This window comes from Periplaneta americana, chromosome 13 (assembly GCF_040183065.1).
Source record: "Periplaneta americana isolate PAMFEO1 chromosome 13, P.americana_PAMFEO1_priV1, whole genome shotgun sequence".
NCBI lineage: Eukaryota > Metazoa > Arthropoda > Insecta > Blattodea > Blattidae > Periplaneta > Periplaneta americana.
In genome coordinates this window covers 125,313,118-125,330,052 of record NC_091129.1, presented here as the reverse complement: position 1 = coordinate 125,330,052, position 16,935 = coordinate 125,313,118, and the positions used below count along the sequence as shown (strand labels likewise).

General features: G+C 33.5%; 1 protein-coding gene across 4 annotated transcripts in view; it reads right to left on the bottom strand.

The window, feature by feature from the left end:
- The window catches only part of Pten (phosphatase and tensin-like protein), a 232,732-nt gene that overhangs the window by 155,808 nt on the left and 59,989 nt on the right, over window positions 1-16,935 (bottom strand). Inside the window, exon 11 of one of the 4 annotated variants that reach the window (XM_069844078.1) lies at window positions 8,369-8,557. The exons of the other annotated variants lie outside the window; for them this stretch is intronic. Within the exon in view, the coding sequence (XP_069700179.1) occupies window positions 8,526-8,557 (32 nt within the window). The 3' untranslated portion in view covers window positions 8,369-8,525. Of the gene's footprint in view, window positions 1-8,368; window positions 8,558-16,935 lie in introns of those variants that run through there. 4 annotated transcript variants of the gene reach the window in all.

Genomic DNA, 16,935 nt, shown 5'->3' with positions numbered 1-16,935 from the left:
GATTTTGAACAACATGACTGATAAACAGAGACCAAGTATATATTATCTACACTGGCATGCAAATATGTACAACAATATACTAAAACATATAAGCATACTATATATATGCAACAATTAACAACCCATAATAGCAGAGACGTCATGCTAATGAATTTACCTTATTCTGTGCTGCTGCTGTAAGTAATTCTGATATTTTCCTTGGTGAAACTGCTACATCAGTTGCTAAATGCTTTACACAGAGACAATGTCCTTCCTACATCAGGCATGCATGTATGCATACATTACAGAAATGAAAATGACTAGTTTTGCCAAACTTATGGAAGTATAATATTCTAAAATGATTGCAATTTTTCTTTCTAGTAGCAATTACTGTTACAATGTCGATTTATTAATAAATTGGAGTTTAAAAATGGAAAAATATCAATGAAAGTATGCATGTTCTTGTAAAAATAGGAATATAGGTACATACCCAAAATACTTTTCTACTGAAATACATACAAATACACAATCTTGCGCATCACCAACAAAGGCATAAATGTCAATGAGTATTACTTTTGTTTATGTTCCATAATTTTATATGCAACACGCATTTTGCATTCAAATCTGTAGACATTAGCATTAGTCAAACAAAGAGGGAACATTTAATGCATATCAAATTGAAGAAGGTAATATAAACAACTGTCATTGATGGAACAGACACAGCAACTTTATCATTAAGTTTACCTATTAACTCTGGCATGAAAAACATGCACATTCACAACACAGCTTACTTTTCAAAAAACAAGAGTATTACTGAATATGACTCGTGCATTGCGGTAAAATGATATCTTTTAACTATGCAATGCTTACAAAATTATAATTATGAAAGAAATTAGTAAAATCTTCAAGTCACAATACCTCTGCCTAACAAAATTATAATTTGAAATTTTCCCTGCTGATGTGTGATCAATTCATCTACATTCAAATGCCTTTTTCTTTGATGTAACAGTTTTTACTTAATGTGTTTTGCTTGTAAACCGACAATATTTTGTACACTCCTGTACAAAGTAAGTACAATAATCCCCACTTATCAGCAGAATCTGTATCCGTGGTTAACCGTGGCCACTCATTTTTAATGTATTTTAGCGCCTAGCATCTTAATAATATGAAGAGTTTTATAGAAAATCTCAAATTTAGTCACACCCTGTATTCATAGCCTGTGGTAACATCAATCACCAACACTGTTCTTAGTTGCATTATACCCACTGTTTACTTTTCACTGTCGTCACATATGATGCAGAAGCAACCCACCAATGGATATTTATAAGGTTTGTTTTTTTCCACTGTTTCATCCACAGTACGGTTCAGAATGTATCTCTGGCAGATATCGGGGATTACTGTAATTAATTTCGGATTATAATAGGTATCAAAATCATTATCATGATACATAAACTGCAGATTAAGCCTAAAGACCTGTTCTATCAAGTTTCAAGGAGTTGTTAGATACTATTTGGGTCTGTATCACTAACGGTCCCTTCTGCCTCTGGATTAGTATTGAAATGCTAATTCTGGGAATGTTAATGTCCATTTGTTTGCTGTATCCATATTCTTTGATAAGATACTTTGTCTACCACTGTGTTGTTTTCTTCTTGTACTATAATTTATTCTATAATAAATCTTGTGAATCGAATGTTTGACTTCTAGATTTTTGGCATCCCTTTCCATACTCTAACTGTTCTATGCCACTATAATTTTTTTTAATAATTATGTTACATTTCTGTAATTTCGCATAAATTATATAAAATCTAGTTAACTTCAGAAGTTTGCTCTATTATTTAAGTTTATATTTATATTTTTTAATGCTTCACATGCTTTTACTAGAAAATGTTCATAGTCTTTGTCTTGAAAGGGTTATTTTTATTCTGAATTTTATCTCAGGTATTACAATTTATAATGTATTCTCAACTAATATAAAAATAAAAAATATGCACAGTCTAACAAGAAATAAATAATCAGAGTTTTTTTCTGAGTATGGCTGTAACTCTCGCAGTTGAAAATATATCATGACAAGAAACTTTAACCTATTAAACAAAAAAGTATATATATCTGTGTGCGTGTGTGTGTGTGTGTGTGTGTAGACTGAGAGGAAGGAAGAAAAGAGAAAAGATTGGAGAATACTGGGTTTGCAGTCAAGGACCTGCCCTTGGATAGAAAATAGAGCCAAGACCAAACACTACATTCTGTATAAAAATCTGTAAAACATATCTGCAATGGTGACATTGACGCAATAAACTCACGGTGGCAAATGTTCATATTATGCACAAATTTTCTGCTGGTTTGCTTGTTCCAAGGGAGGCTGAAGATGACTCAAAATCAGGGTATCTAGTTTCAATGTGAGAAAAAAATATATTAATCAGAAAAGTGAGGGGAAAAGTACGAATTGAATGTTACGTGACTGTGAGAAAGTTGGCAGAGGATTTCAAATTGGATGAGGGAACTACGTATAAGATTTTAGGCCACAATTTAGGTACGAGAGGTTTGCACATGGTTTGTTACAATGACAGAAAATCTGTATTGAATAAGCCGAAACTGTTCAATGAGTCACAAAATTCTTGGAATTAACTATAACAGACAATGAAATTTTGACTTGAAATAAAGTGTCAAGTGCAGAATGCAAGACGAAAACCCACTGAAAGTGAGGAAACTGCATTTTCAGAAAATTAAAATCAAGATAATACTGATTAGCATCTAGGTATTAAAATGAAGAACTCATTATCAAGAATTTATCTCACTTACTGTGTCTGTCACTGGAGAGTAGGCCTACATATTATCTGAGAGTTTTATAACTGCATAAGTAAATTGTTGCGTTAGGTTTGGAGCTAACAACAGCTCATAGGATGGCAATGTACAGGAGTTTCTGGCCCAAAAACAAATTCCTGCATTTGTTAACCTACTCTCATCACTTTGTTACTACTCTACTTTGTTATCATCTCAAATTTGTTGCCCTGTAGTAACTGATCTTATTCCTGAAAGCTACAGTTGCTGCTGAAAGAAGACATTTTGAAGGTATCAAAACCCTGCAACATGCTGTGATGAGCTGTCAGCATGCTATTCCAAACAGAATCACCACAACTCTTTCCAATACTTAGGTGAATGTACTGCTCCTATCACAGCTATGCTTCTTCATGCACTGAATCGAGACAGTAGACATAAATAATATAGCACGAGAATTCAAAATTCACATTAGCACACACATGAACATCATAGAGTTATGCTAGTGTCACAGGTTTATTTTTTCTCACAGTAAATTAAATGTGACACCATATGTAACTTTATCTGACAGAAGTCATAAAGGAAACGTGAAGTACAGTGTGAATTCTCCTGTAGGCATATTAGCATAAAATAAAACGTTTCAGTGGATTTAAGGAATAGAAAAATACGCACAGCATGTTTCAATGATTTGCCTTTACATCACAAAGAAATAAACATATCAATAATTAGCCTACATTGTTAAAAGAAGATAAGGAAAAATTGTCTACTGTTACCACGCATTTCTTATGTGGTGATCATAAAACACAATGTGATTTGTGTTCGGTGTTGGCCTAATCAGTTTTAGTTCTTATGGATTAAAAAGTTTTTTTTTCTTCTATCTCTGAAACAGGACAGGCCAGGATACGAAAACAGATAAACAAGAAAAACTGGATGTATAAAATTTACTGCAGAAATCAAGAAGTACCAACAGGATTGGCTATAGCATCTCTCAAGAATGCCAGATACCAGATCACCCAAAATCAATAAATTACAAACCCCATGGTCAACAAGACATAGGAAGGCCTAGACAACAACGTTGGATCCAAGATCTAGACTTTCATGGGAACAGGCCATAATAAGCCTAAATCCAGAATGTCGATAAGAAGAAGAAGATCTCTAAAACTAAAACTGCAAAATATGATGGAAAATTTTCTAATTATCTCTGAAATAATAACTGTAAGATATGATGCTGTTTCATCCTTGTAGATATTTTAGTTAAAAAAACAATAAGGAACACACGTCAATGTAATTAATTCACTATGTTGATTGAAAATAAGAGAACAGCTTGTGAAATGGTTTGAGCAGGAATACAGCAGCCAGTAAGGTTGCCAGATGATATTTACATAACTTTCACACAACTCAAGCAATCTTCTTCACTGTCATAATTTGATGAAGTATACAGATGAATGGGCGTATGACTCGGTTAAGAGAGAAGTTTTATTTAATATTCTTATTGCATTTGGTATTCCCAAGAAACTAGTTCAATTAACATGTGTATTAGTGAAACTTACAGCAGAGTCCGTATAGGCCAGTTCTATCTGATGCTTTTCCAATTCACTGCAGACTAAAGCAGGGAGATGCACTATCACCTTTACTTTTTAACTTTGCTCTAGAATATGCCATTAAGAAAGTTCAGGATAACACAGAGGGTTTGGAATTGAATGGATTACATCAGCTTCTTGTCTATGCGGATGACGTGAATATGTTAGGAGAAAATCCACAAACGATTAGGGAAAACGCGGAAATTCTACTTGAAGCAAGTAAAGCAATAGGGTTGGAAGTAAATCCCGAAAAGACTAAGTATATGATTATGTCTCGTGACCAGAATATTATACGAAATGGAACTATAAAAATTGGAGATTTATCCTTCGAAGAGGTGGAAAAATTCAAATATCTTGGAGCAACAGTAACAAATATAAATGACACTAGGGAGGAAATTAAACGCAGAATAAATATGGGAAATGCCTGTTATTATTCGGTTGAGAAGCTATTGTCATCTAGTCTTCTGTCAAAAAGTCTGAAAGTTAGAATTTATAAAACAGTTATATTACCGGTTGTTCTGTATGGTTGTGAAACTTGGACTCTCACTTTGAGAGAGGAACAGAGATTAAGGGTGTTTGAGAATAAGGTTCTTAGAAAAATATTTGGAGAATGGAGAAAGTTCCAGAAATGCATATAGAGTGTTAGTTGGGAGGCCGGAGGGAAAAAGACCTTTGGGGGGCGAGACGTAGATGGGAAGATAATATTAAAATGGATTTGAGGGAGGTGGGATATGATGGTAGAGACTGGATTAATCTTGCTTAGGATAGGGCCCAATGGCGGGCTTATGTGAGGGCGGCAATGAACCTCCGGGTTCCTTAAAAGCCAGTAAGAAAGTATACAGATGAATGCATTTAAGAATAACGAAAAGTAGTTTTAAACATAACTTTAACAATTTCTTTATAATTAATTCAATCTCATTACTTATTCGATGCAGTTTGTATAAAAAAGTGAAGTATATATATTTAATTTTCCTTTTCGGCTTTTATAAATGTATAAAAAGAAACCTACTAAGTTAAAAAACTAATTAAAATAGAAAATGCTTCATGTCACCGTGCAAGTATTAAATTATTGATAGAACTTTAGTAACTTACCTTGTCATCAGACCTAGAAACAAACATATCAATCACTGCTATACCTCTTTTCATGCGACTTAGTTCATGGAAGTCGCAGCTTTTTATCTGCCCAGAACAACACGAGCAATTTGCGCTTAAGCAATGCTGTCTAATTGTAATGGTAAGACTCTGTCGCTGAAAGTTATGGAAGTTAAATATTACAAGTGCCCAGACAAAATATTGTAGACACGAAGAAGATCAGATATATGAACTAAGTCGTGTGAAAAGCATTATAGAAACAAATTTGTGTAGCACAGATATTAACGAGTTACCACCCCTAGCCTTTCAGCCAGGGACTGTAGATATACCAACGAAGACCTGGGAAGATGGAATTAGAGAGGCACTACAGAAGAAGGGACTGTTTGTGAGAGAGGCAGTCATCTTAACTGTGGATAGGAGCAGATTGGAGATCTCTCGTATCCTCAACACCGAAAGGTACCAGAGGAGTGGGATTAGGAAGATGGTGAAGGAATGTAGATATTGTTATACTCTTGCTTTAAATCTTATTTCTGAATAAATATAAAATCACTTCATGTCTTCTTCTATACTAGAATATTTTGATAAATCAGTGGAATACCTACAATTTGTAGTGAAATCGAATATTTTCAGATACTTAATGATCAACATGACTTTAAAACAGCCTACAAACAAAACAAAAAAATCTGTTGGGTAAGAGTCCATAAAACTGGGAATATTTCTCCCGATTTTAGTGACAGATAGAAATCCCCCACAAACAAATGTTGAAATTGTATAGTAGATTACCATAAAAAACAATGATAAGTGTGGTAGGTACATATTTTCAATTAATATTATAGCTGATAACTAGACCTTGGAATTTTAGGTTAAATGCCTATTTTTTTCTATAGGGATAAACTCAAACTAGTTACATATCTTCACATTTTATATATAATATAAACATTTGAAAGTGGTTTTATGGTGCTTAAAAATGCCTATTTTGTCCATTGACACCTATCTTTAAGGTTTTTAGAGCCTAAAATTGCATATTTCTATTTGTTACGCATATATATTTTTAAATTTTCGTGTAGCAGTGAAAGAGAAAGTTTTGAATGTCATGGGTTGGGTATGGTTCAGATATCCTGTAATAGTTTGGTTGTAGGAATGAAAAAATTCCCGAAAGGTGTCTGGTTTTGTTGAGCACTTGAGCAGACAGTAGAAAAGTGATGAATCGGGACGATGTACGTAGTTCTTCCTAAAGAAATCAGCATAGCAAATATTGATAGATTTAAATATGCATCCATTGCTTCGGTATCATTGGGAAGAATTTTTGTCACTTATAAAATGGTTCTATCTAAGAAAAGGCAAAGTTTCACAATAAAAAAATTAGAGAAAAACGTTCTTATGTATTGTAATGCCAATTATGAATAATGCATTAATTGTAAATTCATTGGTAAATTAATTAATTTAATTGTAATATGAGCACTTTGTATTAGCAGCCTTAGAGCAATGAGGCCGACGAATTGATTAAAAATTATGTACCAATATTCATAATTTAAGACTTAACAAAAATAAAGTTTCCAACCACAATATTTTTTTACTGTTTTTGTTACTGTATAAAGTAATGCTTAATACTCACTAATTAATTGCATTTTTATAGTTACTGTAGTTAGTGTGGTTAGAAATTACATTTTAGGAGCATAAAATAGTATTTTTAGCTGCTTGAAATTGTATTTTTAGATGCTTAAATCTATATTTTTAGTACCTAAACGTTAGTTTCTAAGCGCCTAAAAATCCAGGTCTACTGATAGCCAATTGAACCCAGTAACATAATTATACTTCTGTCCTGGTTTTGTGGAACAAAAGTATGGCAACTCTGTACTAGGCTAGTAAGTTATATGTATGGTGAATACGCTTGGTCAGGGATCGGGAAAATGTGCTTATGAAACAAAGTACAAAACATTAATAAACATCTGTTTACTGGGAATGTGTATGGGAAAACTCGTCATTAGAGTTTTGGCAATGCCCCTTTTTTCTTCTTCCCCCTGTGTAAATAAGAGGATTTAATTCATAGATAATAGAGACTCTTGTTGCGACTCTGCTATAACCTTTTGCAATAAATTATTTCTGCATTTTTCGTCTACGGTCTCATATTTAATTTAATCTTTGGGAAATGGTCAATTTTCCTTTATTGCTTCACATATCGTAACAATTTCATGTTGTTTATTTTATATTGATTTTAACAGATGTAAATAATAATAATAATAATAATAATAATAATTATTATTATTATTATTATTATTATTATTACTATTATTATTATTATCTCATGTATACAAATGGAAATAATGCAATACCTTATCAATAATATGAACACTAATTTCAGCATTCATTTTTGTGAAAAATTATTATTATTATTATTATTATTATTATTATTATTATTATAGTTTTTTTTATGAATGTGTTCGCAATTATACATCTAAGTTCATTAATTAAACAAAATAGGCTACTCTGAAGAAAATAATTTCAATTTGAATTGCCTGTATATATGTAATCATAGCCACATACATCATCACCATCATATGCTCTACCTGCAAGAAATGGCAACAATGACCTCTCTGCCAAGGATCAATGCTGAATAACCCTACTTTAACGTTATTTCATATATACAAATGGAAACAATGCAATACCTTATCAATAACATGAACACTAACTTCAATGTTCATTTTTGTGAAAAATTAATTTCTATTGTAGACAATTTATGTAGTTAACTCACCAACTTTGGCAATTATGTGAGCTAAAATACTACTGTTGTTTGCATTATCAATATCATGGTCAAAGAATTATAATTTTTCTCAGTTATTGGGAAGAAGTGTAACAAATTATGGAATTATTCAGTAGTCAGGACAGTTTTCAAATTGCTGAAACTTTGTAAAAACTAAGGTTTACACTAAAAATAAAAACACTGATTCATTCACAAAAGAATGGAGTTTATTTACTTAAAAGCAATCAATATAAAGTTTAAACACAACTGCCAGTTTTTTCTCTTCTTACTTCTGTAGAGCAGAAGAAATCTGCAAAATATTCTGGATGTCCTGGCTAACTGATCACTGCAATTCTTCAGTATTAGAGTAACATTAAACGAGACCAACTTGAGTCTGCAAAGACAAAGTAATTATTTCAAGAAATAAATTTGCCGAAAAAAAAAAAAGAAAAATACTGTAATTCACACAAAAATAGACAATAATAGCTCGAATAGCTTCTATTTATTATATACATGTGTATTTGAAATAAATATTGCCATAGCAACTGAAATGAAACAGTTGTCACTAAACCCCATTCTTCTGTGGATGAAAAGTGTTCTTTGTTTCTACCAAAATAATGTTGTCAACAAAGTTTCAGCAATTTAAAAACTGTCGTGACTGTTCAATAACCTTAGTCAATAAAAATGTACAAGGTCTGTCTGGTAAGTATCCGGCCACTTAATATTTAAATAAAACTAGGCTATCTATGCAATGGTATCTCAGTTCCCTTTGGGTCTGAAACACTTACACTAACTTCCCCTCCATTTTTCAAAATAGTCTGCACAGTCCTCGTTTGGGACTGCCTTCAGCTACCTTGTCATGTTTTCCTTAATTTCGTCTATGATTTTAAATGTCCTCTTTCTCAACGGCACTTTTAGCTCTGGGAAAATTCAGAAGTTGCAGAAAGCTAAATCTGGGTTATACAGGGGCTGAGACACAGGGAATAGGTACAGCTGAAGCAATTTTCTTCTTAATGCATCCCCAGTCAACAACGAACTTTGATCCAATATCCTTGCTTATTGTCTGCCTTGAGGAGCATACTAATGGTGGACAACATTTAAATGGGGCAGGGGGAACCTATCAACATAATCTTTACTTTGCTCCAATTTTGCCATTTCTTCTTCAGATGTGCAGAATCGGGAGACTTCCACTAGCAACACTGGACTTTCGTTTCAGGATCATAGCCATAGACCCATGGTTCATCCCTGGTTACGAGCATTTTGAAGAAATCTGGGTCACTGTTAGCAGCTTCAGAGAAGACCAATGCAACTTCAGCACCAAATTCCTTCTGCTCTTGTGACATGAACCATAAAACTAATCTTGTCACCACATATTTCATGTAAGGTTGGTTATCTGTCAAAATCTCTGAAACAATAGTTGTTGGAATCTTCAGATTTTTTTTTCTAATTTTTGCACTGTCAATCGTGAATTTTCATTGATTGTAGAAAGCACACATTCGACATTTTCAGGCGTTCTGCTTGCTGAAGTCCTTTCAAAATGTGGATTGCTTTCAATGGATTTCCAGCCCTCTCTGAAGTGCCAGTACCACAATTTTGAGCTTCAGCCATTCAGTCATCCTCAAAAGCCCTCTTAATCCTTCAAGCAGTTTCCATGGATGAATGTTCAAGCTGAAAGCAAAACTTGATGCAGATCACTTGGTCACTGTGAATGTGACAGTCACATAGTACACAGACTCACTCAACAGTGTCCAACTGTAGACTGAATAGCCCCTCACATGTGCTGTGAGATCCCCTCTGATTGTCTGCCAAGTTACATGAAGGCCATACAACTACAGTTGGATTATAAATACTTTATGATTGGCACTGGAAATACCTTCAATGGAAGTTACCACAGCTGCAATTGCAACAACAAATCAAGGCCCATTCTGAGTAGTGGCATAGTAGTGTTTTTGCTAGTTCATCTTATTAACAAAGCCACACTTGTTCGCGCATTTGTATCTCTTCTGCTGCATGGCTTATGAGCACTACTTCCTAATTAGTGTAAAACGAGTTTGTTCTGTTTTGTTACATAGTTATTGTAGATGCTTTCGTGATTTAATTCATTGTTAAATCTATTTGTTTTGTTGTTACTGTTTTATTACCAGTATTTATTGTCGTTCTACTGTGCAAGAATTTGTAATGATACAAAGTCAAAAGAATGGATCATGTGCACAACAAGTACTGGAAGAGTGAAATGTATGGCAACATTCCTCTCAGGATGCATCAGCTGGCGATTACAAAATATTTTTAATTCAATTGTAGTTGTCTTGATGTTTAAGAAGGCTGGATACTTTCCAGACAAACATTGCATATGAATATTCTGTCAAACTTGGTTTGGTTAGTTTTTTCAGTTGGATTATGGATGAACTAAATTGCAGCATTTTCACTCCAGTTTCCTCAGGCAGTACAGCTATGATGGTACCATTCAGGTCTTTACAGTTTTACAGATAGTTTTTGATTAGTATTGCATGAAAATGTTTCTTTACACACAATGAGTGTAAAAAGTATTCATCCACTTAGAAAAATTGAACAAAATATGCAAACTGAATATTTAGTATTGCAAAAATAATCAAATAATATTTAATTTCAAGTTGAACAACAATTTAACACAATTCTTCCAAAATTTGCTATAACAATAATATAACACTGTTATTCTAACTTGTTTATATTCAGTTGTCCTTGAAAATATATATACCTGAATTCACTGAATGTAATAAATACAATATTTAATCTAACCTAACTTTCCAAAATACTTACAAATCACTTTAAAAATTGTTCACACAGTCTCAGCATGTAAGTTCTCTTAATGGTTATACTATTATTTAATACTTCATTTCATTTTGTTTTTATGACCTCTAGATGTGTAGCTTTAGAGCTATCAAATTCTCAGTTATTGAACAGGGAATTTTTCCTATATTCTTCTAATAGGAAATGTCTCAGGTCTTGGTTGTTGAAAATTTGTCTTGTTCCAATATTTTTGTCAATATAAACCCACAGATGCTTTATGGGATTTATGTCAGATTATTATCATGGGAACTTCACATATGAAGGGTACACGGGAAAAACGATCAAGGTCCATCAAAAATCGAAATTGAGTTAATAATGCCATCTGATAGTGGAAAGGAAGTATTATCATGTGGTCTAGCTAGTAATAAGAAATAATCGTTCTTGACATTCCACTACGTCAATTTCTATTAAATACACACTTAACAAAGTATTAAGTGCTTAAACTTTAAAATTCGTTTTTCTCGAAACTTTCTAAAATGCTCCTTGATCGTTATTCCCGTGTACTCTTCATATTTAAGAGTAATATACAGAACTTCTGTGCTAGAAAGAGAGGGTGAAGAAATAATAATGATGAAACTGATCAGGAAGAGAAAAAGAAATTGGCTGACCAAGAACAAACTGTCTAATGAAAGATACATCGGAAGGAATAGCGAACATGGAAAAAAAAAGTTTGGGACAGAAGATATCAAATTATATGTGAATCATATGTGGAGACGAAGAGAAAGGTAGAAATAAAGAAAGATTAGAAACTGCTGGGTTTGCAGTGAAGGACCTGCCTTTGGCAGAAAACTATGAATGAATAAATGAATAAATACAGAACTTACTGATAGCTGCATATATAAAGCAACATGCTTTGACTCACTGTCTTTCATAAATACTAAACTGTTCATGAAGCCAATTTTTTTCAGAAGATGAATGATATTAGACTTGAGTATGGTGACGTAGTGGTTATGATCTTTAATTTCATGATTAAGCACAAGGGACCCACAGGAGCATTCATGCAGTGTCAAACTAACGAAGAACTGGCAACATGTCGTTTCACACTGGGTTAAAGGATTTTATTTTGCAGATCCACTCTTTCTCTTCCAAATCAGGCTCCTTCTATCAGAGCAGAAAATGTTGAATTTGCTCCCAAAAGTAAAAATTATCCTAGCAGATGTTCAGTTGAATTTTGTAAACTGCAGTGTCTTCGTCCAATTCACTTCACTAACAAAACAATTTTTTTTTCTTCAAATTCCCTACTATGGAATTATTTTTCTTAGCTCAACAGTCGCAGCACATAAATGAACAGTAACTCCATATTCCGTTAACTCATTGTTGTCTCATTTAGTGAGCTTCTTGTGATACTCTACATCAAAATACGTGAGCTAAGCTATGCTTATACGATATATCAAATTCAATCACGTTTGATCTTGTAACTTGATTTCGACATTTATGCAGATTTCTTGTCCCTCAGTGGAGAGACCGGCTACAAATTTAAGATTACTTACTTCCACATGGAGACAAGAAATTTTGATTATTTCTAAAATATTTCTTGGACCCAATCAGCCTCGTAATAATTAAGTACCAGAATAGTTTCCAGGGAGTAAAGGTGACTAGAAAGTAATACTCAAAGACTCACCAATTATTACAGAGAAAGAAGAGAAGTTCAGAGAAAAAAAAATTAAAATATAGCTGTGATCTCATGTCCTAGCAAGAGGCTTTAGGACTGGTGGAATATCCATGCAAACTCAAAGCTTTCTGGGAACAGGGATCAGGTCTGTAAATGTTTCACCTCTTCAGTTAAAAATTCTTTTCTTAGAAAAGTTCAAGAAATCTTGCAACATGGATATATATATATATATATATATATATATATATATATATATGTTATTCTTGTATCCTCTTGCAAAAAAAAAATGCTCATTAAATACAAATAAGAAACATTCAATAAATTCCCACAATTTTGCCAAAAATGTGAAATTATAAGTACATGACTGAATAAAGCACCAGAAAAGGATGTGCAATGGCAGGATATCCAGAAAAATGTAAATATCAACAAGCAGAAACAAATCCTTCCATGGTTAGCAAATTCTGAAGTGATTGAGATGTTATTTAATTCTTATCTATTGAATTTTTTAATGGTTTAGGTTCATTAATATTGAAATTAGTATGCCTAAAACTTTCTGTCCACAGGTTGTGTGTGCAGCTCCCACTTAGCAGAAACGAACTGAACAATACTTTTGTGTTTTGTCATACAAAAGAGGATAATTCTACACAAGATTTATTAATTTTTCTTCATTCATAGTAATTTGTGATTTTTGTAACAGCAATAACTTTCAGTAGTAAATGAATTAAGCTTCCAAAAGTGGATATGATTCATTTCTTTTTTCACGAAGGCTTCACAAGAACTTACGATCATACCTGAAACAAGAATTCTGTTCCGGCAGTGGAATAAATATTCTAGCTCCTGAATTCTGTTCTGTTCGATTCGCTTCGATCTGACGCACAGCTTTCTGCCATCTTCCATTTAAATATATGGTGAAGAGAAATTTTATTCGATTCGATTCCGCTAAGTGGTAGCGGACCTTTAGAAGTCTTTGCTCTAATGACAGATAAAGATTACAACATTCAGTAATAAAATACCAATTTAAGATAATTACAGTAGGCCTATTCTAATATTGAAATTTCCTTTAAGGAAGTTTTAGAATGTCCAGTGTATAAAAACATATCGAGTCTTGAAGGAGGAGTTAGAAGACAAAAATATTGAAAAGTTACTATAACACTAGCACAGATGCATGTGCGCACACATCAAACACATATCTACATGCATACACACAGAACTATGCAGACATGCACAAGCAAATATACATGTATAAAGATCCAAGCACACATGCACACACACATGTTCCAGAAGTTGTCTAAAGATGCTCAGGTAACCTCAAACTGTCTATTTCTGTTGATTTCTATAAATGTAATAGTTTTTTTATAACCACTTTATTTTTTTCACATACGAGATGCATACCAAAAGTCATAAGTACATTAAGTCATGAACAAAGAAAAAGGTCCACAGAAACATAATTGCTACAAGAAAAATACCTTGTCTTTATTTCTCCAACAAAGCATTTTTGCTACTTTTTTATGAGTTAAAAATGACCTTAAACTAGAAATGTGTTCTGGCATCCATTATATAATAATCACAGCATGTTGGATGTGTTCGTTAACTCCAACCTACAGTAGTCTTGCATCTGAACCTTTATGAAACCAAACAGGTGGTAGTCTGGTAGTGCCAGATCTAGACTATGTGGTGAATGAGACAGAAGTTCCCTTCATTCTTGATCCTCTTTGTGCAGAAACGTGCTGTGAGGTCAAATGTTGTCATGTTATAGAACAACTTTTCTTTCTCTGAACATTTGTCATAGTGTGCAATGATTCCCCTTAAATGAAAATCCTAAATAAAAAAAAAAATAAATAAAAAAAAAAAAAAAACTGCATCATGCACTACATGACAAATGCAAAAGAAGAACAAAATAATTCTCGAAAACAATAGTGAATGGCCTCACACCCACACATCTGTGCAAAAAGAATACAGAAGAATGGATGGAAATTTCTGTCCTATTTACAATACAGTCCAAATCTGATCCAATGGACTACAATTTGTTTGGTTTCATAAAGGAACAGATGCAAGGCCACAACCTAAGGACCAACAAAGATGTGCAAATGCACTAAGTTATGGCCTGCAGGATGCAAAACAGAGTTCTACTACAAAAACATTTTTGAATTCCTAGGCAAGTGGCAAAATGCATCATTCGGATGGTGAATTTCTCGAGAAGTAAAGAAAGGTAAGACAATTCTTTTGTCAAAAATACGTTCCTGACTACTTCTTTCTTTCATTGTGAACTTGTAACTTTTGGTACGACTTTTGTATATAGTATTATGAAGTAAATATTGAGCACAGCTTTTGCAATATACAATCGTAGATGTATATTCACAACTACACTTACAAGTGAAATATAACTGAAATTAGACGAACATTTAATATGAAATTAAGGGATGAGGGACAAAACTAATGAATGGACTTGAAACTCTAAAGTTCCCCTCTTTTTTGCACTACCTCACATAGTATCATTAATCTGCGAGTTTGATTTGAGATTGTTCAAATTTATTTGATTCTGTCCTAGTTTCACAACTCAGTGACCAATTCAAAGATGAGAAAGAGGCTAAAAAAAGTACAAAGGAAAAACTCACACTCATTCAACATCATTCTGTACACAACAATATTTAATCTCTGAATTGTTAAAGAAGCTAATAACCAATCAAATAAGGATAATATAAGGAAAAACAACTGGAAGGTGGGTGAGTACGTAACCCTGCAAGGAGATTTGGATCTATGTGAGCTTCACTTGTCTCATTCCATTTGTTACTGTTCCATTGAAGGAATCTAAAGAAATTTTTAAGGAAAAAGTTAAAAATGGATGCAACCCAATAGCGTAAGGTGTTTAGATGTCATACAGCACCATCTGTAACACGGCCCAACAGAAGCAATGCAGAATCGCCTAAGATGCTGGGATAGAACAAGTTAGTGGCTATCCTTGCTAGTCAAGAGAACAGAGCTCTTGGACTAAGCAAATGAAGACAAATTATTATAGAAATTCGTGCAAAATGTGTACCCAAACTATTTTATAACAAACTTCATTATTATCAAACAGTCAAGGATCTAGGCCTAGTGGTCTCTTCTGGTCTCATTGCACATCCAGTATTCTTCCAATAGGGCGACCTTGGTTTCGTTTCCATGTTCGACAGTATTGCGAACCTACCAGCAATGTAGCATTTAGAATTAGACTTTTGGATAATCCACCATAACCCACTTGAAATTCCAAGTTCCAGAACATGGTGGATTACCCAAAAGCCTAATTCTAATCATAGTCATCGTGAAAGTCTAAAAACTCACATAATGTAACATTTATGTTGAATGAAAGCATGAATTTAAATCACTTGTTGAGAGTAAAAAAAGCAAACCTGTGGTGCAATATTTTCTCCGTTTCTTGATTTTTTTTATTTCCCTTATGCCTAATTTTAAATGTATGCGTAAATACAACCTACTTTTTTAAGTAGACAATATAAAATGTTGAAACACATTCGATATAAAATACACAGGGAACTACAAAGCATAATCACAAATACAAATGGCTTTTAAGGAACAGGTTCATTGCCGCCTTCACATAAGCCCGCCATCGGTCCCTATCATGTGCAAGATTAATCTAGTCTCTATCATCATATCCCACCTCCCTCAAATTACAAACACAATATATTTTGCATTGAAATTTTGAAGCAAATTGGCATGGATTGAAAAGAGTGGAGGCTGTTCAGTAACCTATATATGAAACAAGTCAAAGTCAGGATAGGAGAAGTAATGTCAGAAGGAAGTGAAATAGGGAGAGGAGTACAACAAGGATGCTCTTCATCACCTATCCTGTTCAACATCTACTTGGAGAATTTAGTGAAGAACTGTTTTCAGAACATGAGAGGAGTGATAGTAGGAGGAAGAATAATAAAATGTATAAGATTTGCTGATGATATATATGGCTTTGTTAGCAGAAGAGGAGATGATACTAAGGAATATGCTACTGGAGCTAAATGACAGCTGTGAGCAATATGGAATGAAGATAAATACCAACAAGACGAAGATCATGGTCATACAAAGAAAAGTAAAGAAGGTAAACTTGCGAATTCTAAATACGGCAGTAGAGCAAGTGGACAGCTTCAGATACTTGAGGTGTACTGTAAGCAGTAACATGAGCTGCTGCCAAGAAGTCAAAAGGAGATTAGCAATGGCAAAGAAAGCTTTTAACAGAAAAAGGAGCATCTTCTGCGGACCTTTGGAGAAAGAACTAAGGAAGAGACTAGTGAAGTGCTTTGTGTGGAGTGTAGCATTGTATGGGGCAGAAACATGGTCATTACGATGAA